At 39.4% G+C, this 24336-nt stretch overlaps 1 protein-coding gene across 4 annotated transcripts in view; it reads right to left on the bottom strand.

Annotated features, from left to right (window-relative positions):
- The window catches only part of RBMS1 (RNA binding motif single stranded interacting protein 1), a 168183-nt gene that overhangs the window by 87325 nt on the left and 56522 nt on the right, over positions 1-24336 (bottom strand). For 2 of the 4 annotated variants that reach the window (XM_063318307.1, XM_063318308.1), the window contains exons 1-2: positions 22954-23439; positions 6657-6832 (exon numbers count right to left, since the gene is read on the bottom strand). In XM_063318307.1, coding sequence (XP_063174377.1) covers positions 6657-6832; positions 22954-23220 — 443 coding nt within the window. In that variant the 5' untranslated portion in view covers positions 23221-23439. Of the gene's footprint in view, positions 1-6656; positions 6833-22953; positions 23440-24336 lie in introns of those variants that run through there. The other 2 variants (XM_063318310.1, XM_063318309.1) reach the window with 1 other exon arrangement.

Raw genomic sequence — 24336 nt, 5'->3', positions numbered from 1 at the left:
AACTTTCCTTGCTACCAGATATAATTAAATTACACAGAAGAAAAGACTACAGAAGGTTTGTTGTTGTTGCAGCATCCAGAAGAATTTGACTTTGTTCTGTAACACCTATACATATGGCTTGAGGTACAAAACAAAAGACTGGCACAAAAGTACTATTTATATAGTCCCTAAGCTTAATTGCTCCGCAAAGGATCGTTACCTTGTTGTGGTGCTGGAGCTTGAGCACCTCAATGATGCCATGAGCTAAACCGTGAAGGGCCACCCAAGACGGGAAGGTCATGACAGAGAGGTCAGACTAAATGCGATCCCTGGGGAAGGTAATGGCAACCCACCCCAGTATTCTTGCCGTGAAAACTAAATGGATCAGTACAACCAGAGATATGTCGGTATACCATCGGAAGATGAGACCCCCAGGTCGGAAGATGGTCAAAATGCTACTGGGGAGGAACAGAGGATGAGCTCAACTAGCCCCAGTTGTGATGACGCAGCTAGCTCAAAGCCGAAAGGACGGTTAGCGGCCGACGGTGCTGGTGGTGAACGGCGAATCCGATGTTCTAAGGATCAACACACCATTGGAACCTGGAATGTAAGATCTATGAGCCAGGGCAAATTGGATGTAGTTATTGGTGAGATGTCAAGATTAAAGATAGACATTCTGGGCGTCAGTGAACTGAAATGGACTGGAATGGGCCACTTCACATCAAATGACCACCAGATCTACTACTGTGGACAAGAGGACCACAGAAGAAATGGAGTAGCCTTCATAATTAATAGTAAAGTGGCTAAAGCAGTGCTTGGATACAACCCCAAAAACGACAGAATGATCTCAATTCGAATTCAGGGCAAGCCATCTAACATCACAGTGATCCAAATATACGCCCCAACCACAAATGCTGAAGAAGCTGAAGTAGAGCAGTTCTATGAGGATCTGCAGCACCTACTGGACAACACGCCTAAAAGAGATGTTATTTTCATCACAGGAGACTGGAATGCTAAGGTGGGCAGTCAAATGACACCTCGAATTACAGGTAAGTATGGCCTGGGAGAACAAAACGAAGCAGGACATAGGCTGATAGAATTTTGCCAAGACAATTCACTCTGCATAACAAACACTCTCTTCCAACAACCTAAGAGACGGCTTTACACATGGACTTCACCAGATGGACAACACCGAAATCAGATTGATTACATCCTTTGCAGCCAAAGGTGGCGGACATCTGTACAGTCGGTAAAAACAAGGCCTGGAGCTGACTGTAGTTCAGACCATGAACTTCTTCTTGCACAATTTAGGATCAGACTAAAGAGATTAGGGAAGACCCACAGATCAGCTAGATATGAGCTCACGAATATTCCTCAGGAATATGCAGTGGAGGTGAAGAATAGATTTAAGGGACTGGACTTAGTAGATAGGGTCCCGGAAGAACTCTGGACAGAAGTTGGCAGCATTGTTCAGGAGGCGGCAACAAAATACATCCCAAAGAAAGAGAAAACCAAGAAGGCAAAATGGCTGTCTGCTGAGACACTAGAAGTAGCCCAAGAAAGAAGGAAAGCAAAAGGCAACAGCGATAGGGGGAGATATGCCCAATTAAATGCAAAATTCCAGAGGTTAGCCAGAAGAGATAAGGAATTATTTTTAAACAAGCAATGCGCGGAAGTGGAAGAAGACAATACAACAGGAAGGACAAGAGACCTCTTCCAGAAAATTAGAAACATTGGAGGTAAATTCCAGGCAAAAATGGGTATGATCAAAAACAAAGATGGCAAGGACCTAACAGAAGAAGAAGAGATCAAGAAAAGGTGGCAAGAATATACAGAAGACCTGTATAGGAAGGATAACAATATCGGGGATAGCTTTGACGGTGTGGTCAGTGAGCTAGAGCCAGACATCCTGAAGAGTGAGGTTGAGTGGGCCTTAAGAAGCATTGCTAATAACAAGGCAACAGGAGAAGACGGCATCCCAGCTGAACTGTTCAAAATCTTGCAAGATGATGCTGTCAAGGTAATGCATGCTATATGCCAGCAAATTTGGAAAACACAAGAATGGCCATCAGATTGGAAAAAATCAACTTATATCCCCATACCAAAAAAGGGAAACACTAAAGAATGTTCAAACTATCGAACAGTGGCACTCATTTCACATGCCAGTAAGGTAATGCTCAAGATCCTGCAAGGTAGACTTCAGCACTTCATGGAGCGAGAATTGCCAGATGTACAAGCTGGGTTTAGAAAAGGCAGAGGAACTAGAGACCAAATTGCCAATATCCGCTGGATAATGGAAAAAGCCAGGGAGTTTCAGAAAAACATCTATTTCTGTTTTATTGACTATTCTAAAGCCTTTGACTGTGTGGACCATAACAAATTGTGGCAAGTTCTTAGTGGTATGGGGATACCAAGTCATCTTGTATGCCTCCTGAAGAATCTGTATAACGACCAAGTAGCAACAGTAAGAACAGACCACGGAACAACGGACTGGTTTAAGATTGGGAAAGGAGTACGGCAGGGCTGTATACTCTCACCCTACCTATTCAACTTGTATGCAGAACACATCATGCGACAAGCTGGTCTTGAGGAATCCAAGGCTGGAGTTAAAATCTCTGGAAGAAACATTAACAATCTCAGATATGCAGATGATACCACTTTGATGGCTGAAAGTGAAGAGGAACTGAGGAGCCTTATGATGAAGGTGAAAGAAGAAAGTGCAAAAGCTGGCTTGCAGCTAAACCTCAAAAAAACCAAGATTATGGCAACCAGCTTGATTGATGACTGGCAAATAGAGGGAGAAAATGTAGAAGCAGTGAAAGACTTTGTATTCCTAGGTGCAAAGATTACTGCAGATGCTGACTGCAGTCAGGAAATCAGAAGACGCTTAATCCTTGGGAGAAGAGCAATGACAAATCTCGATAAAATAGTTAAGAGCAGAGACATCACACTGACAACAAAGGCCCGCATAGTTAAAGCAATGGTGTTCCCTGTAGTAACATATGGCTGCGAGAGCTGGACCATAAGGAAGGCTGAGCGAAGGAAGATCGATGCTTTTGAACTGTGGTGTTGGAGGAAAATTCTGAGAGTGCCTTGGACTGCAAGAAGATCCAACCAGTCCATCCTCCAGGAAATAAAGCCAGACTGCTCACTTGAGGGAATGATATTAAAGGCAAAACTGAAATACTTTGGCCACATAATGAGAAGACAGGACACCCTGGAGAAGATGCTGATGCTAGGGAGAGTGGAAGGCAAAAGGAAGAGGGGCCGACCAAGGGCAAGATGGATGGATGATATTCTAGAGGTGACGGACTCGTCCCTGGGGGAGCTGGGGATGTTGACGACCGACAGGAAGCTCTGGCGTGGGCTGGTCCATGAAGTCACGAAGAGTCGGAAGCGACTAAACGAATAAACAACAACAAGCTTAATTGCATACCATATTCTAATAGGATTTTGCTCAGTTTTTTGTATAATTCCATTTTTTAAAAAGGACTGATTGTATGAAAGAATATGGAAAGAAACACAACTAATTTAGTACTCTACCTCCAAATCATACCTCAGGCCTAACATTTGCATCTGAAAGGGGGGAGGAAGAATTGGATGTCCTAATGCAAAACTAAACAAATGCATTCATACTTCAACATATGGCAACTTACTGAAAACGAGCTTTTATTCCTCTAAATTATTTTAGAATCTTGCTAATACTCTCTGAAAACATCTGCTCTCCCAGGTGAGTACAAATGTCTGTTCCAATCTGGCAGAGAAAAATGCAAGTGGAAGACTAGTTACAAAGGCCAGGTGAACAGAGGTAGGAAATGGAAGAAATCCAAAGACCAAACAGGCTGGCAACAAGAAACCTTTTCTCCATCAAAAATACCTTTCCACATTAATCTGTAAAAAAAATAAATGCACAAAGTAGTACCTAAAAAAACTACAAAATTTTTAATTGCAGTGCTACAAATAAGACAGTAAGATGCAACAACTCTGCAATTAGATAAAAACTCTCAAAAGGCCAAAAGTTATCTAGTGTTTTTTTTAAAAAAGTTCAATTTATCAAAGACATTAGCTCTATGCCAGAATTGAACTGAATAAAACAACTGAGAAGAAACAAACGGATACTGAAGCACAAGAGGTATGTAAATATACAAATATTTCCTTCTACAATCCAGTTCCATTCAATTACATTGAGGATTAGCTGTCTATTATGGTAGCCACAGAATACAGAATTTACAGAGCAGAAATTAAACCTTGTTGCTCTTAACATTTGCACATTTAGCACAGCTCAGAACGGAAACTAACATCAGGTACACACAGCCCTGCATAAAGCTTGCCTTTGCAGCTGAGTTAGAAACACAAGAAAACATTGCCAATGCATATCAGTTAACATCTAGCACACTGAAGTGTCAATTGTCTTCTTATTTTTCATCCCTAGACTAAATAGCAATGGGAATATTTGCAGGCAAAGAAGAAATTTTCTTTTTTTTAACAAGATTTTTTTCCCCAACAAGATGATGATAAAAATGCTTTCCAGCTTAGTGGGAACTTGTGGCATCAGTTTCACAGTACAGCAACCTGTATCATACAGGAATCAGACTGTGTGGCCCACAGTCATTTTGTGTTTTCCAGATATCATCAAAATAGGTTTCATTCAGACCCCATAAAAGGAAAGAAAATATATGGCTCTATATGTAGTGCAAATATGGAATGGGACAAAAGTCAATAGGTCTGAACATGCAGTTTACAAATGTATTTAGAATTACGGGCAATTTTCCAATAGTTCTAATCACAACAGGTTAAGAGCAATTGACAGGAGGATTTAATGTGGTCTTACCCTCTAAGTTCAGGGTTAAGGATCATACACACTGCTGAAACATAGCACTTAGCCTGCTGGCCCTGATGCATTCCACAGGACTTGCCAATTACAAATTCCACAAGAGTTGTCTGCTGTCATATCATTGTAGAATCATTAATATGCCCAGGAAGGCAGAAGAGAAATGCAAACTACCTATAATTTTTATTTTAAAATGTGTTAAAGTTGGATCACTCTATCCCAACTTGTCGAAATGATATGGTTTATTTATGGTACAAATAAAGCACAATTAATAAGAGATAGAATTCCAAAGAGAAAAGTTAAACAGCAGCAAGAACTACCTGGAATTGTAGTAGCTGGTCAGCTTGGTAAATAGCAAGAATTATCTGCTTTGCAGAGTAACTTTCACAATATTGTGTTTTCATTGACCAAAGTCTAGAAAAACTAAAAAGAGATCTTCCTCAAATGAGCTTAACATCAGTCTACAAAATAGCCTGATTATAGACTATAAAATCAAAAGCAAACAGTCACCAAGATTCATGGAAAAAGAACTTGCACAGTTATGTGAAGTGCTGTAACAGGGGGCTTTGCAATAACTGTTGAAATTTCTGGTTTTTCAAGCTCCTTTATTTGCAGAAGAATAGTGGATTTATTTAAAACATGCTACAATACTCTGTGTGAAGAATAAAACAATCTTTTCGTAAATGGAATACGTCTGCTACATACAAAAGCACTTTGGGGTCTAACCATGTAACCAAAAATGAGCGGCACAAATATTAGCTTAAGGTAAAGGTACAGTAGATCTTTACTCCTGGTGACTTCATGGATGCATCCATGTAGTTTTCTTTGGACTGAGAACATCCTTCTGGAATGTTTTTCCAACTTCCAAAAGTTTCCAAATGTTTTTCCAACTTCCCTACAGCCATGGTAAGTATGTATCGTTTACTACAGATTAAATGCTGCTCCCATTAGGAGACTCTTGAGGAGCTTACCATGCCTTTACAGTAATAAGATTGCAAACCATAACAAACCATTAGGCACAGCAAACAGCCATGACATACTGTTCGGACCGCAGTAGTAGGTGCCTACATCTTGGGGATGTAACATTCCATCTCGTCCCCAAATGCTCTCCAGAAGAGCCAGGTTTTGAAGAACATTTATCAGGAAAGGGACACTTCTTCTCTCTGAAGGAAGGTTATTCCAAAGAAGATATTCCCTGGAGGTCTCCTGCCCAAGTACAAACCAGGCCAGGCCCTGCTTAGCTTCTGGGCCTAGACAAAGTTGGTCAGGTGCTGCCACCTGCTAAGACAATGGTAGCTTAGTTTTACTCAAATAGTTCATGCAAAATCAACACATCTCTTAAACTTAAGTGTATCAGTATCAGGCTAATGAGGCCTTCCAGGTGAATACTTCATCAGACTGATAACTCATAAGGCTCTACTGCTCATGTGTACCAATGATCTGGCTCCAAGTTCTGAAACTAGAAAAGGAATCTACAACATTTATTAAAACTAATAAAAAGAATTCTTGATACCCATCATATTTTATTTAGGCGCCATGGACAAAAATCTTTACTTAAAGGGTTATGGCCAGAATTCACTGTCACTGCCACAAGATAGGCATGAATTTCTAACTGACTGTTTAATAATTCTCCATTCAAACGGTATGAAATAGTCAATGCAAAATTATTAGTCTTATCCTGTTTTGTAGAACTATGATCTCCACTCAGTTCTGATACAGAAAACACATTTCTGTGCTAAGATTTTTTTTTAATTCTATGGGTCTTGTTGGCAGAGCCAGGAAAAAAGACCTTTCTTTAAATCTTCAACCACACATTTCTCAATTTATTTTCAACAAGCATACTTACGGTTGGCATAGTTTTACTAAGTCCTGGTCAGTGGTATTTGGAGGCAGCCCTCTGATATACAAGTTTGTTTTACTTAATTGATCCCATCCTGAGTTGCTGCTGCTGCTGCTGTTGTTATTGCTGCTGGTGATACTGGGGCTAGGAGGAGCCATTGGATGGGCAGGCACAATGGGCTGCTGTAAAATGAAAAGAAGAATGTTTCAGAAGGGACCATAGGGAGAGTGGCTTGAAGGCATACGACATAAACCTTAAAGCATTTGAGAACAGTCATTCTGAACCCTAACATTCATGCTTCCATGACTCTGCATTCCAAATATTCTTGCTTCCCAAGTATTTACAGGTTTTGTGGTGCAAATGCAATTCCATGTTATGAGCAATTTTATCATTCCAAATCCTGGCACAGAAGACTCAGTATTTTCTCTTTTCTCTAGCTTTTAATACTGGGCAAACAAAATCTAATTCTAAAGAGTCTACTGAGTTTTAACACTATGAAAGTCAAATCTCAAAAATAAACTTTATGCATGTCTTAGCAACATTACTGCTCTTTCTCTGCACTGTGAGAGAACTTCAACCATCCCCAATTGCCCATGAATTACACTATGTTGTTTTCTTCTATTGTTAAATCAGTGCACAGAAAATAAAAAGGGTGAAAAATACAGACCAGTTGTGATTAGTATCTCCACGAAAAATACTTTCTTAGTACTTGAAGAAGCTGGCTTGACTACCAAATGAAAGTGAGCTGAGAAACCTATAATTACATTCAAAATAGAGCTATTGACCTTCATGCTCTGTTTTCACAATCAAATGTTAACCTAAGAAATTCATATACATCTTATCTATAAGACCCCCGTGCACACTTTGAAAAGACTGGGAAGAACTTCAGACCACACATGAATACAATACTCTTTGCTATTAATTAAAGCAGACAGACTTTTTTTCAAGCTTCCTCACAAGCCGGGGTGGGGTGGGGTGCGGGGGTTGATGTCAAAAGTAATGCAACTCTTAAATAATGCTTACAGTTTAACCCATAGTCTAGTGATTTCCTGATGGTCTCTCATCCAAGCACTAACTAGCTCTGGCCCTGCTTAGCTTTTTGTGAGATTAACCAAACTGAACAAAATGAAAAGACAAGAATGGTAACGACCAAAAAGGTAAGAAGCAGGCTCCACTCTGACTGGTTATGTTTGTTTGTTTGTTTGTTTATTTTAGATGTATCTTACCGTCCCTCTCCCCCAATGGGGGACTCTGGGAGGTTTACAATAAAACAATAAAATGTTTATTTATAAACAATAAAATGTTGCTGAATGGAACATAATACATTCTACAGAACAGCATAAGTACATTCTGCGCTTCAAAAAGAAAAAAATAATCCTAAAACTTGTCCATTTTTTTCTTAAAGGCACATTTAAGAAAGATGTGAGGGGGGAAAATTATGGTTTTACTTATTTGAAAGTATTTTCTTCTCTTTATCAAACAGAAAAAGAAAAGAAATATTTTTCGCCAATCACTACAAAGTCAGTTTCACATCTGATTCATCACTTATCAGTGAATTATTTCCAGCTCGATTACATTCAAAGTCATGCAAGAAAAATATTTCAGTGCAAAAATGGTCAGGATACACAACGTTCTCCAAATTCCCCACTGTGGACAGATACTAATATCCTTACAACCAGGAGCTGAGATTTCACACCTGCCCCAGCCATCCTGTTCTTTCAATATCCCTTTCCTAACCACAGTTAAACATTATATCATGCTGATGTTAATAACAGTTAATGTCAAACAAGGCATCCTCTTAACTAGAACTCAAATCACAGTTTAAACTGGTGTGTAAGTTCTGATTAAGATAAAACCAATGATGAGTGTTGATTTGATGTAGTCTTCAAGGCCATAATTAAGGGTGGCAGGAAAGACAGTTCATGCTACAGAATGCGCCTGATTAGTCTGCTTCCAACTTCTCACCTTAAGAGGCTGCATGTATTAAGTTTGTACTTACCAAGTTTTATATTTTCACAGGCCCTATCTAATGGGTGATCTTTTACACTAAACCTTTCTGACAAGAAAAAAAAGGCATTCCTTTTCACGAAGCAGAATTACCAAATCAGAAAGCAGTGTAAATCTTGCCTGCAGACATAATTGTACCATTTATACTATTTCCTGATATATAATTTAGGCTGCACCAGAAATGCCTAAATTAACTTGACATTAAAAGGATTCATTTCTATGGCAGAGGTGCCGTTGAAGCTATTTCAGAAACAGAAATGCCGTGATCTGAGAGGAAGGCTATTCGCTTTTAAAGTAAAAGGTATCATACATCTAAGAGAAAGACATGTCCTCCTGGCCTTCCCCCATGCAGCTACTTACAGCTTTGCAATTAACTTGCTGCTGTAATTCAGATACTGACAGAGCCTGAGAGAAAGTGGAGAAGGATTTGTAGGACACCACCACACTTTCCTAACAATCAAGATGGCACCAAGACAGAAGCACAAACTTGTGACAAATGCAACATAAGGCAATCATGATCCCTTCTGAGTTCCCAGTGATGTTTTCAATTGGTTTTGAGGATTGGGGTGCCTCTTCAAGGCCTTAGGGGCACCTCAGGGTTTCCAAGCATTGCATTACCCACCTCTGCCTAGGAAAACAGAGCGTATGATGTGCAACTTGATCTGATCGTAAAGTCATTTTGTCTGGTGAATTAGATTTAAAAGTGCGGTTAGGTGGATGATTCAGCACAAAGTATCAAATTAGTAAGAATTCAATTACAATTTTTGTAAGTGATGAAAAAGTACTGATGGAGAAAATAAGAGTGTGATGTAATTAATTCCATGTGCTACCTTTCTATAAAGGGGGACATAGACAGTCCTTTCATTCAGCCCCTTTGAGCTGCTTCCTCCTTTGCAGGGCCATGGGAGGACTCCTCTGAGGCCTAGTCTCTCCTCCAGAGCAAGCTGGACCCCCAGTCCCTCAATTTCAATTTAGTCTTTATAAGCAAGAGTTGAAGCTGCCCATGTGTTAGTCCTAGTAAGGAGGTCAGGGGAGCAGGAATGCTAAACTCCATAAAATTTAATAAGAGGAAATGAGAAGCAAAGAAGGTTTCCTTTTCTGTTTGAAAAATAACAGCAACCCCTGAAGTCAGAAATGCATCTTGCTTTTTTAAGAACTGTAAGTCTCCTTAAATCAAGCAAACTCTCAGGGCCAAGGGCACATGTGGCAGGCACATTCACAAGATGGATGCCATGGGCACCTGCTTATTTATAAAATGGCAGTCACGATGGGCAAGGCCAGTTACAAAGCATCCTTTTATAAGAAGGTGAACTACTGTAGCTCTACAGAAGGCATTGTACCATTCCAGTGCGACTTTTATATAAACCAAAGGCATCCCTGACTGTAACTAGAGGAAGTGCTTTGCTTTGCAGCAAGCCAGCTTCCTATTGGATTTCTTTTATGAAATGAATCTTTAAAAATATGGTGTAGCAGGGATCCTGGGAGGTCTCCAAGGCTTGCCTTCAACCACTCTCTTTGGGTATGATCATTCTGTATTAGAACTGGTAGGATAATCATTAAAGAATCAAACACCCATTAAAAAATTAATACCACAAATATAAAAATATGAGTAAAAGCAGCTTAAAAAAGACAAAAATATGCATTAAACGGTAAGATAAGCACATCTTTGCCTGTCCTTTTGAGTCCAAGTCAGTCAACACTAAGAAAGGTCCTTCATATTAGCACTCCATAACCAAACCATTCTAAAAACCCTGTTATGGTTACTCCCTGTTCCATTTCTGAAGACAAAGCTTCATATTGCAACTTTGTCACATCTTTTCATTGAAGAAATCATAGAAATGACTAGGCTAGAAAAGTTAGTCTGTATAGATGCAAGTTTTACCCTATAATGCCCAGATATAAATATATATTTCAAATTCAAATACGATAAATAGACTTGGCATTCCCATGTCAGCCTTATGAATTTGCCAGACACAGCTATTCTTTTCAGTATGTTTTAAAGGAAAGGGAAGAACAATCAGATGTAAATATTGTTCAACCAGATCAGTAATTCATAAAAATACTACTAAAAAAGCCTTCACATTAATCCAGGATTACTTGAATTCATAATGAACTCTCCCACCAAATAATAAACTTGTGGCTTATTTTATCTGAATTATTTCACAGGCCATTCCAACAAAATAAGATAATCAGAGTCAATTTTGGGGAAGGTGAGTGTGAACTGATTATAGAACCTTTGCTTTTTTCTGGTCAGCTCAAAACAACCATTACAGTTATGCCACAAACAAAATCTGCCACTGTTGATCAAAGCAATCAGAAGTTAGCAAACATTTGTGTTGAATTTCACAGTAGCTACTGATACTGAGTTTAACTTTAACCCCAAAATAAATCTGAATCAAAATCTTAGTGAAATAATACATCTTAATTTGCAATCATCTAAATCCCCCAAGATCAGAATTCTGCAAACCAGGGTATTCCCTGTGACCCTCTATGGAAGCAAGAGTAGGAAGAGTATTGACGCCTTGAATTTTGGTGTTGGACAAGACTCCTGAGAATACCATGGGCAGCAAAGAAAACAAACCAATGGGTCATCAAACAAATCAACCCAAAGTTCTCACTCGAGGCACAAATGACCAGGCTCAAATTATCCTACTTCAGATACATTATGCAAAGACCCAGCTCCTTGGAGAGGGCTCTAATGCTGGGAAAGGTGGAAGGAAAAAGAAGAGGGTGACCAGCAAAAAGGTGGATGGACTTAGTTACAGTGGCAATGAGTGCACCACTGGAAGACCTGAAAGAACGGGTGAGGGATAGATTGTCATGGAGAAAATCTACGTGATCATTAGGAGTCAAAAACGATTATTTTTGGCACAATATAATAATAATAATAATAATAATAATAATAATAATAATAATAATAATAATATCATCCCACGAGGTCCTATTTAAGTCATGCTGATAAATATTTTTAATACAATCCTAAACATGTCAAGACTTCAATATATTTTTATATAAAAATAGATAGGCATAGAATTAAGCCACAGATTTCTTAAACTCAAACCTCTAGCTTCCAGTGTTATTTGCAATCATGGCATTTATCTGACCTTTGTATCTGGATTCTAGTAACATTCCAAGCCTTTTGAGAAACATCTCTCTTGCTAACATCCTCATCTTAAATCATTGCAACATTTCCTCTTTATTCTGAAATTATGAATCACTGAAGAAGAGCTGGAAATTTTAAACAAAAGTACATTCTAAGAAGCAACAAGCCTGTTCCAGGCCCTTTTTAATTGAAGGGTTTGTATGGTCATTCCTTGGGAGAAATGCCATAAGTTAAGGGGGAAAACTGTCAAGGAAAGGCAATCAAAACCATTTAAAATTCTGCCTAGCTTCACTTTCTCAGCTGATATATAATATTGAGCAATTTAATGAGCATTACTACCACCATTATTTGAAGCTCAGGGTGGTTTTAACTGTTCTGCAGGCTTCACTAACGTGTCTCAACTCAGAATCATGCACCTAAGAATATCCTGAATTTTATAATCTTTGAATAAAATACATGGCATTACATTTTCAAGAAGTGTTATTTCCCCAGTACAGGATGATTGCTTTGTTTCGTGAATAGAAAACAGTTTGGACTGTATCCCCAAATAAATATCAGGGATTAACTATTATGGAAGATTAAAAAAAGAAAAGAAAAAGATCAAGAGAATTTTCATGGGTGTATGCTGAAGGACTATATTATTTGAAGCAATAGTGCATCAAATGATCAGCTGTCAGACTCATTTGATTGTCTTGGGCAGAAGCTGATGGGGATGTTGCAATCTTATTAGGACCAGTCAGGATGTCTCCATGAACTGCCCACAACTAAACATAAATTTAAACTGAGAGAATCCCCCCATTTCCTCTATGAATTACATTCAAAGATTCTCTTCCTCTGAAAGGATTTCTTTTTCTGAAGCAAGGAAGATTTAAATGTATTTTGATATGTTAAGGTAAAAGTATATATTTAAAAATAACACATTTAAATACACATTTCAAAACAACTAATAAATCCTTATTATTTATATTTAATAATCAAAGGTATTGGTCATAAACAATTATACTCTTCAAAGCTTTAGAAATAATTAAGGAAAAGATAGGCATTTATTACTAATGCCTATTTTTTTAGAAATCAGAAATGTTTATGGTGCAGCTTTTTTGTATGCATGCCTTTCAGTGATATTATACCCGTATCAGCTAGATACCATACAATGTTAGAAATTAGCTGATCTTACGTATATGTTATGGAATGTGCCCCAGAAATTCAATTTTAAAAAAATACAGAAAGTTGTTGAATGAGTCATCCACAGAACTCTGAAAACTGACTATAGTCTTTGCTAAATGGCCTGTCTTACGGCTAATGTCACTTCACAAAAGATGTCTGATAACTCCCATAGCTCTGGCTGCCAAGATGCTTTTTACCGGAGGATGATTAAGTAACTGCTTTGTAAGAACGGCTGCAGAAAATTTGGTAAGTCAGAGTAACAGACAAGACTTCAACATGTCTATAGAATAGGACAAACATGTCTATTCAGAGAGAAGAAAGGTCCCTGAGTCATTTTCTGACTCTTTGGGGGACGCCGCTTTTGCGACATTTTCTTGGCAGACTATAGAGAGAGAGAGGACCCATTAAATTCTGTGGCACTTACTCCCAGGTAAGCTTTTACTGTTTAATGTTACTAAATTTCCATCATTCCAAATATGAATTGCATACCTATTGCTTATGTTCAGGCTATAATATGATGAAGACTGAATTCCTTGCAGCCTCTTTAAGTCTGAATATTCTCCCCACAATCCAGTCCATTTTTTAAAGTTATTCTATCCATTTATTCCTTGTGCACATTACATTGTAATCAACTTAGTTTTGTGATATATGATGCTCAGTAGAAGGTTACAATACAATCAGTAAGGGCGTTACAACCCGTAACGCACTTCACCATACACTTCAGACATACTCTTATTTTTTAAAATGATCTAAAAATACACTGTAGCACAACCTTTGTTCTTTAGCACAAATGTGACCAAAGCATATAAAAAATATATGTATATATCATGGTCATATATAACAACTTTGTACAACATTGTTCTGTGTTTTTATCAAGATATTTGATAAAATGATTGCAATGATTACATACACAATAATTTTTGTTTATATTGCTAGCTTGCTTCAGTAAGTATTGATTTAATTACATAAGGCAAGAAAAATAATGCAGGCTTGGCTAGATTAAGGTCTTCTCACCATCTTGTGAATATGTGTGTGCCTGCTTAGACAACCTTGACAGGGCCTTGAAGGAGCCTTGTTGAGTTTTCCAGTGGCTGCTTTGAGGCACAAATCTGGAAGCAGCTTTGTTTGTGAGCAGAGTATCTCACTGAATGATTTGCACAGGCCTCATCCCTATCACTAAGTGAGGCTGAAAATATAATTGTCCAGAATATTTAGGGTATGAAAGAGTTCCATAAAAGGAGCTGGGCACTTGCCATAAATTCTCATCTGCTCATAATGTTTATGATATTCTCAGAACTGGCTCTTACACATAATTTAATACTGCAACTGACTTTCCATAAAGAAAAAGTAGCATGAGTTTGCTAGTTATTAGTTCCCTCCAAATTGTTCCATTAATAACACATTTACATACCAACAAGATAGTACTGAACATGATAAGACTCCAACAGAAACTGAAAATACTAGCAAATTTTCAATAAATGAGTTGAGAGGTCACACTAGGCAAGAATTGTGCATATTTGTGTACATATACACACATAAGCATATACAAACAAACAAAGCCTATTTAACCACAAAACAGCCACAAGATACTGAAAATATCTTAATTGTTGCCTGGCTCTTTCTAGAAGTGGACGTAACTTAAAAAAACCCCAACTGGCTAAAGCCCCGGTTTCTTATCATTACTACTACACGTGAACCTGAAGCAAACCAAGTGGAAGCTTGTTCTTCTCTGAAGCGATAAGCAGGAATTGTGAATTATAGTAGTATGCAGCTATTCCACAGTATGCCAAAATTCTCTATGATTCTGATTTACCGACTATGCCATTAGGCATAGCTTTGAAAACATCTTTGTAGTTAATAGATGATAAATTTATAAGGAGAGCTAAGGCCCAACTGTATAGTTCATAATGGGTGTGGCAATGTTCTCCTTTAAAAAGAATCACCAGAAAATCTACCATCACAAATCTTTGCTCTACAGAACAACCTGCCATTCTCCCAACAGCAGCTGGCACTGAGTGTGCCACTCAATTTTCTAAAACTGTATCAATATTTCTATTAGAACGCTTTCACAGGAAGCCACAGACCATTTCTGACTCATGAAAGACAAGTGGTTATGTGAGAAAGATTGTCAGGTGAAGTCACTTGTGGATTGTGAACAGAGGCATTAAACCAGGGCCCATCAAAGGAGTTATTTGGAATGTCTTTAACCTGTGAAGGAGCAGTTTAGGAACAGTGAAAGTAAACTAGCTCTGTACTCCCTGGACCAGAGGGACATTTTCTCAGTTAAGGATCAGGTGCCCTCATGGATAAACTGTCTGAAGCCACATGAAGAAAGTTGTATACAGGATCAGAACAAAAAGTGGATGGGACCATTCCTTCCACCCAGGGCTGCAACTAGGGTCTGTGTCACACGGGGCAAACATGGATTCCATGCCCATTTTGGTGCCCCCCCAGCACGGCGCCCGGGGCACATGCCCCGGTTGCCCCCCCCCAGTTGCAGCCCTGCTTCCACCCTACTTGACACTCTCTTTTCCTTATTTATGATACTTCTTTTCCTGACTCCCCCTTCTCTTTCTCCTTCATAATAGCTGCCATCAAATTGAAAAGTCTAAATTGCTTGCAGGTGGCTTTGGCTGGAGGCTACATACAGCCCAAAGACTGCAAGTTGCCTACCTCTGCCCCATCAAGACAAGCAAGTGTTCTTAAGGTTACATCTGGGACTTCTGAAAGCAAAGGATTAATTCAAATGCTGAATCTAAAATTTATTTTTGGTTGAATGTAAACAGTCTTGGAGGATGCATGCACCATCACTCTGCAAGCTCTCCAAATGAATCTGTCCCCTGAAAGCCTCAAACAAAAATGTTTTCATTTGTAGGAGACATAGTCTCTTGGCTTTCTTTGAAGGAAAGGGGGCTTTTTAAAAAGTAAAGTATTTTCTGGCAAATCTCAGAAGTTCTTCCTATGTGCAAAGAATCCCTTACTTTCCAGGCCTGCTGGAACCAGTGCTTCTCAGGTAAAATAGAAATCAAATAATCAAAGGTGTTGCAAACAGATCATTTGGAGAGATTATGAACAAAAGTGTAACTATACAAAAGAAAATTAAAATGTATCAAGTACTTCTTCACATGCTATAACATAATACAAACTAGTTGCACCTTCTTCCATTAAAGTTTTTAGAAAAGACTAGACAGGAAAGTAACACTGGGGAGAGAAAAAAAGAGAGCCAGCAGGTGCCTTTGAAAGGAAGGTTTTGCAACAGAAAGAAAATTAAGTTTCCACCAAACAAAAGAAACTATCAAAGTATCACAAATTGCTAACAGAGTTGAAGCTGTCATCCAAGTATTTCATAATTTTTAAAAATTACAACTGCTTCAGTAAATTCATAAGGTATACAAATGCTCTGCATATATGAACACTAACTCTTATGGCTTTCTACATTTTGAAAACAATTTAAAAATTGCAAAGCATTGCTGTTGTTTGGCTGGATCTTAAGCAATGAAGATGTCTGGATAGCTTGTTAGGATAATTAGAATTTTTAAGAAAAAAAGGAAGTGGTAGTCATCAAATATGGCACAAAGGACAGAACAGGGCCAAGTTTCAATGCAGTAAAATCTAGCAAAAGCAAATTAAAAGTGTGTACTGTTATAGCTAAAATGCTGCATCATGCCAAAGTGTTTGTGCACTTATGTTACTGAATCCTCACAAACCTCGACATGCGTACAGTTCGGAATAAATCCAGTGAAGCCCACGCTATCGGCCTATATTTAAATAGATTGGTAGTTCTGCAGTCCCTGCCAAACAAGTAGTTCTCACTCAGTTCTCTCTTCTCTCCACAGTACATCCCTTCCTTTTCCTGTTGCAAGCAGGAAACTGCAGATTGAGAGGTTTCTGCAGAGTGCAGCTAAATTTATTACAATGCAATCATCCAGTCCATCCTTCCCCTGTGGCAGCTGCTTCAGCTCTTCATTCTATTCAGCCAAGTGCCTTCTAAAGAGAAGTTTTCATTGTTTGGGTAAAATTTCCCTTTGAAAATATGTCTTCTTCCAAGCAGCGAAAACAGTCGCTCAAGGCATACGGGCAGAGTTCTCTTCTACCAGAACACTTCCGTGATTGTCACAATCATGTTGGTACAATACTTCTTCAGCCTATTTGATCAGAGAGAAAAGGCTATGTATCTTATCATATGCACGATCTGCCATATTTATCCCCTTAGATCAGTGTGATCAAGACTGACAGACAGAAGCTCTCCAGAGTTTCAGGCAGAATGCCTCCCATTGTCCATTACTGTATCTTTCAACTGGAGATGCCAGAAGACTGAAACTGGGACCTTCTGCACCCACAGCAAGTGATCTTCCATCAAGCTACCATTACTCCTTAAAGGGAAGAATTCCAGAAGATATTTGCATCCACACGGACACTGAGCATCGGTTAAATAATTAGTTACTTCTTGTATGAAGTATCTTCTTTTAATCTGTCTACCGCTCTGATAATGATCTTTTATTGTATACTTGCCTGGAAATATATAATACATATACTGCCAGGTTAATAATTTTTAACTGTGTGCAATCTCTTTGAAAACATTTTTAAAAAGGGAAGATAGTATGCTGTAGGGTTTGTAGTGATCAGGCTCTACTAATCATTAGAATATTTTTAAACTCCTGCTGGTTTTGAATGCTTCTCTAACAGAGAAAAAAGAACAGTCACTGAGGTTGAACATCAGCCACAGCAGCAACATGAAGAAATATTTACTACTAATGTATTTCAAGCCTTTACAATGGATTTAGACTAGAAATCCTAAGAAACTTTCTTGGAAGTACATCCTATAAATTTAATGGGACTTATTTCTGCCCATGGAAAGACATCAGGACTTGAAAGTATGCCTTCCTATAAATTTAACTGGTCAGGCACATTAAAGTACATTGCTTGAATTTCAGTAATCTGATTACAGGAATACTCCTTGATTCAGTGATGATTTTCCTCAGTGGAACAGGGGGACCTTGATACGCCCCCTCTGATACTTTTCCCTAAAATACGTCCCTGGGGGATTTTTGCCCAGGCAAAACAGAAAATTGCTAACTATTGCTATAACCAACTAACAGCTCTACAGAGGGACACCTGGTCCAATGCAATCCATATGTAAGTCTACATGGCCATGGGATCTCAGAAGGTGGCTTGGGCAGCCTCCCTCACAGGGTTGTTTTTTTGTTTTATTTTTATCCCGCCTTTATTATTTTTTTTAATAAATAACTCAAGGCGGCAAACATACCTAATACTCCTTCCTCCTCCTATTTTCCCCACAACAACCACCCTGTGAGGTGAGTTGGCCTGAGAGAAAGTGACTGGCCCAAGGTCACCCAGCTGGCTTTCATGCCTCAGGCGAGACTAGAACTCTCGGTCTCCTGGTTTCCAGCCCAGCACCTTAACCATTAGACCAAACTGGCTCTATCATTGTTGAATGCTTGACTATTATGTGCATTGCTTTGAGCTCCTAGAGGAAACAAATCTGAACTCACTAAAAACCATGGGTATTTAATGATGCACCTATTTCAATGTGGCCACACATGTAAAACTGCAACCAGCCTGTTTCCAGTTCAAGAAATTCATGTTCTGGTACAGCAACAGAAATGCCTCTATGATTACAACACTAATTGGTATTCTCCACTGAAATTACATTCTGTGCAAGAAACTGATGCTGAAGTATTCGTCACTCCCATTTTTAATAGGATTATTCCTCAGTGAATGATTGTGGATTGATGACTAAATTGTTAATCCATAAAATGTGTGGGCATATACTTCTAAAGTGTAATTCGAGTCCCCAAGTACACTCAGAATAAAATTAAACTCCAAGAAAAGGGTTCTTCCTTTTGTAAAAGTTTGCTGTGCCATTTTCAAAACATATCTGAGCTTTCTTGAAAATGATTTTATTAAACACAGAAAATCAACAACGTATCTACTTTCTTAAATCTCTCTCTCTCTCTCTCAACACTGAAAACGAACTTTATAGGGGTGACGAATGCAGACAGTGAAATTATAATTTGGACCCCAAAAGAGATGCTTATCTCTTTGGGATGATTTTATCCATCTTCAACTTTTTAGCACAACTTAGAATGTATGATACAATGTATTAATGCATCATGCAAGTTCTGCTATGCATAACAAGATTGCATGTGGCCTTTGAACAAGGCCAACCACTGAATCAGTATAAAATTCTTCACACATGGAACTATGCCTAATTAATCTTCTTGAAAGCAACAAACTACTTATACTAGTGAAGTAAGTATTATACTCATCACAATGTAACAACAAACAAGAAAGACTGTTACTTGGGGGGGGGAAGTATTACTCAACAAAGCAAGATGTCTTATAACAACTCTTCTCAACCCAACATTTATGGCAATTAATAAAATAAATATGATCTCATCAATCTTTCTTTGAAAAAAGATATTAATCAAGCCTCAATATTAACAATAACATGAACTTAAAAATCCATCATTACTTTTCTCTACTAATCTATTATACAACAGCTGCATATCAAATGGAGAGCAAATCTTGCTTTCATAATTAAAGCTTTAATCAGTATATTTTTACTCTATGCAGTAATTCAAATGCAGATCTCTATGTGTGAAAATCTACTGGACTCACATTAACATTTCCAATAGACAAAACTGCAACCCCAAAACAGATTATTTGCTCAAGAACCCTAAGTTTTTTACAATTGCCTCAAAAATAGTTTTAATTTCCATAAAGCAAGTAAGTTATTCATATTGTGCTAAGGTATTTCTAGAATTGTTTGATTAAAATGTATTTTAAGGAAAAAAGTTAATATTGGATTACGCTGTGCTGGTGTCTTTTTATTAGTAAAATGTTGTTTTAAATATTATCTATTGAGAAGCAGTTAGAACTTCGAGAATCACTACTACTGTCTTAAATATGAAAAACCAGAAGGAGTGGAATACGCACATCTACATTCAACATAAATCTGTATCATCAGCTGACCTAACAATATCCTCAGCAGCTTTTCAAGTATCTTGAACTTAAGCCTTAAGAGAAATATTTCAGCATGCTCCACTCACTCCATGATGTAGGAAAATCCTGTTCAACAGATGTCTTCAAAAATCTATGTGCACTCCTGGCTATAACACTACAGAATACAATGAGAACTGGCACCATCTCCTCCTTTCCAACATGATTAAAAAAAGGGGGGGGTGAGTAACTGGCTCCTACAACTGAGTACAAACACAAAAAGAAGCACGGCAGGTCTGTTAAAAATACTCTGGGGTAATTACATATTGCTTTATAACATGAACAGGTTGTTTAAGTGGCAGTATGTTCCTACATATTTGGAAGAAACATAGTGAACAGTCTGAACAGAAACAAAATACAAGCTAACTTCCCTCTAATAAAATACATCTTTGCTTTGTATAGCATATTATCAGTTTTGATGACTCATTATCCTTCGCAATGCTTAATCAAAGCAACAGTCCGAAGAGTTAAGTTCCACCAAAGTCAAGTCAGGTTTACTTTTGGATTAACATTTATAGGACTGCACTAGAAATTACAAATGGGGTCAAAAAAAGTCACAAAGATATTGATACAAGTTTACGGTATTCTGGAAAACTTAATATAAGATTTATTCTTGCATTTATAAATATGAGAAACTACCAAGAAAACCCTTTCCTTAAGTTATGCTACGGCTCAAAGCAACATAGAATTGCTGAAAAAAAGGAATTTAGCATAGCAAGAATAGGAGTATTCCATCTCAATGCTCTTTTTAAAAAATACTTAAATAACATGCAGAAGTACATCACTGCTGAAAAATAAAATCATTCGCATGATTGTAAAAGACCTCTACAGTAGTACAACCAATATTATTTGCACACTAGATTTATTTATATTTGATAATAGCCCCTCCAGATCTCTTGAGCTCTTCTCATTACATGAACTGATGAAGACTTCAGCAGAATGAAGAATGAGAGAAATAAAGCAGCACTTTTTGAACGACAATAAGCCAAAGTCTGCACCAATTAAAATCAACAGGAGCTTATACAGACTAGAATGCCTGCACACTCAGCCTTCCCCAACCTAAGTAGGAAGTGTTTCACTAAAGAACGGCTGGATGCCAATGGAACAAACCTTTGGTACCCAGGGTCTTAGGCCTACATTCATTTTCCCCCTCTCCCCATTGAAAGGGAAGTCTGTTTGTTTTTCTGATTCATTCAGCCCTTTCAGCTCTTTGAATTCGAGGAGTGGACTGTGAAAAGAAGAGCATCTTATCCGTGTGTTCCACACCAACAGGCTGACTAGCACCCGCATGCAAAACATACAGCCTTCCAGTAAAAGGTTCATCCTCTTTTCTCTCCCAGAAGCTTCACCTTCATCACTACCTTCCTATGGTATCACTGACGGATCAATGAGCAACAAAACTTTTCTAAAAACTTGGCTTACTTCTCAGACTTCTAGACTCTCTCAAATCCTTGTTTACATTCTATTCGCAAAAAGGTAGTGGAAGACTATGATCACTACTGCATTATTTACATGGCCTAATTCCTTCTTTAGAAGAAAGACCTCCCACTGATTAAATCAACCCATCAATTAATTTTAAACCAAAACTCAATACTAGCAAAGTATGCTGTAAATCTGCCTATTGTTCTAAACATTTCATGGCATTGTTAATATCAAGCCAAATACAAAATGAGAAGCATTAGAGATTAAACCAGTATTCCATGAAACCTTTAGCAACATCGTTAACTACCCCTACATTTAAATGAAATGTAGGGGTAGTTAAATAAAAATAAAGGAGTATTCTACTAAGTCTATAATGTAATGTTACTAGCACAATCCAAATTCTTTAACCACGGTGTAATCTCACTGAAGCAATCAGGGATCCGAACTCTAATGATAAAAAGTCCAGTTCTAAAGACACTGATTAATTTTTTTCCAGTCAAATTTCTTGCTATTCACTTTTAACAAAGATATTGTTTCTAAAGATATGTGCATGCCCAGAAGAGAAAAACAGATTTACCAAGACTCTAAATTAAAATGGAATAACAGAGAGATCTGTTTTATATGAATAATGTGCAGTTTGGAGGACAGCTAGAGATCGTTTCTCCAACCACCCTTTTTTTTTTTTAGAACAGGATATTGACATAACCATTCTAGGAGCACAGTCTACTAGAATGTCTCCGTTTGGGGCAGAATTAAATCAACATGTCAGACTGAGACTCATCGTATGTCTTAGAATCCAATTTTCTTGTAGTCTGGAAAGAAAGGGGAAACAAATAAAGCAACAGTAATTTTTGTGTGAGGCGTTTTAACCTTCTTCAATACAGATAGCAAATGGATAAAAGGCACTATTGTAAGCAATTTCAATTACACATTTCCAAGAATTACTTAAAGGGGTGTCTTATTACAAATTAATTTTAACTTAAAGAAACCCCCACCTTGGCATGATATCCACATTGGTCTTGTGCAACTCCACGGTATTATAATGTTGAGTGTTTTTAATTCTATTTTTTAAAGAATTTTTTTTCTTTTTCACTTGGGGTATGTCTCTCCCTCTGCACTGTTTCCACAAAAATGGACACTACTGGCCTTAAACTTTCGTTTTCTAAGACGTTTGTCCCTAAACAGTAATTCCCTGAAAGCAATTGGGAGGAGGGGGCCTTATTACTGATCGAGGGCTTCCCTATACTAAAACAACATCGCTTTCTGCAAGACTTGTATGTTGCCCAGCGTGGAATCTCCTGCCTGAACACAATGAGGCGGCATTATTTCTTTTTTTAAGGGGGAATCCGCGTGACACAATCTTAGGGGAAGAAAAGGCAAGAGGAAAAGAGGAAAACGACAGCTAGGGCTGTCTCTAAGCTCAGGGGAAAAAAGAGCGCTCGGTTCACAGGATCCTCAAGATCAAGCCCCAACTACAGTAAGTCCCCACCCCTTCTTCTTCCTCCGTGCCCCTCCCTACTTGCAAACCTGCCCCCCGCCCCACAGAAACTGCAATTTGATTCCTCCCCCTTTCTCCTTTTTTACCTGTTTCCTATAAGGAGTCCTGCTGCCGCCCGCAGAGTTGCTGCTGCTATTGGGGAAAATCATTGCCCAGCCTAAGCCCGAACTTCCCCCGCGGACGGAAAGCAACTTTGGAGGCAACTTGGCTGGGGCGCGATTCAGGGAGGCGACCGCTGGAAAACGCCTCTCTCCCCCCGGCTGCTGGGACGGGTCTCTGCTCCTGCCGCTGGCTGGCTCGACGCCTCCGCCTGCTCTGCCTCCACCCCCCTCTCCCCGGGCTGTCTCTCTCATGCAACGCGCCCGTCGTCCTCCTTCCCTCTCCTGGGATCACCGGCGGCAGCGAAGCCGCGCTGAGCCTACAGCTTCAGCTGCCCAGCCTGCCATAAATGCCCCTTCATTGATCTACCTAACACAACCGCCGCCGCTGTCCGCCGCGGCGATTTCAGCAGCAGCAGCAGAATCGATCCTAACTACCAGCGGCCTCAACCACCGCCCAGAGAGAGAGGAAAAACATACAGAGCGCGCGCAACCAAACAGAGGAGGGGGGAGTCCAAACAACTATATCGGAAGACACCACGCCGCTCCCATGCGGCGGCGGCTACTTGGCGTCTTGGACACACGCCGTCGCGGGCTTTCTCCTCCGGACCGTGCGCGACGGCTCGAAACTCGTGGGCTTCTGCGCCCGCTGTAGACATGGGCCGCTCCCGTCCCCCCTCCCCGTCCCGTCGAATGGTTGCTTCTGCCTCTTGCATACCGCGCATTCCTCGGGGTAGCCAGTCAGTCGGCGCGCTCTCCGATTCGCGGCGCGCGCCAAGGGTAGCAGTACCACGTTCCGCAGGCAGGGCCCGGGCCGCTCTGTCTGCGGGCGCGCGAACGGCGAGCCAGGACGGGGGTCCATGTGTACGTGTGCATTAAAGCGGAGCGCGAACCCCCGCCGACACCAAGGGAGGATGCGTGGGAAGGGGCAGCGGCGGGCATAGCAATGGAAAAGTGAATTTCTGGGTGGGCGACTACGAAGCAAGTTTTTTTATTAACTTCAGGGTCAAACTGGCCACCTGATATGAAACGGGCTGCCCTTACGTGTCTTTGATTTATTTTAAGACAAACCACTGCCCGAAACTACTGAGAACTGGAGCTGTTCAGCCAGTAGTAATGCCACCGAAAAGGCTCAAACGATACTGCAGTCGGAGGGGGAAAAACAGCCCAACTGCCTTTAGAGGTTCTGGCTGGCATGTGAGCAATGGCGGGGCTGAGAAAAGGGAGCAACCATTTTCTGCTTAGGTTTTTCGCCAAGTGTCACCGGATAAGCCCACCCTTTGCTCACTTTGGTTTGGAGAAAGAAGGGGTGAATACGCACGTCAGCAGAACGTCTTGATTTTTTCCAAGGCGATCTATTGGCGGGCCAAT

The sequence above is a fragment of the Candoia aspera genome, chromosome 1, assembly GCF_035149785.1.
Source record: "Candoia aspera isolate rCanAsp1 chromosome 1, rCanAsp1.hap2, whole genome shotgun sequence".
Lineage (NCBI taxonomy): Eukaryota > Metazoa > Chordata > Lepidosauria > Squamata > Boidae > Candoia > Candoia aspera.
The sequence above is the reverse complement of the archived record's forward strand: the minus strand, read 5'-3'. Positions and strand labels throughout refer to the sequence as shown.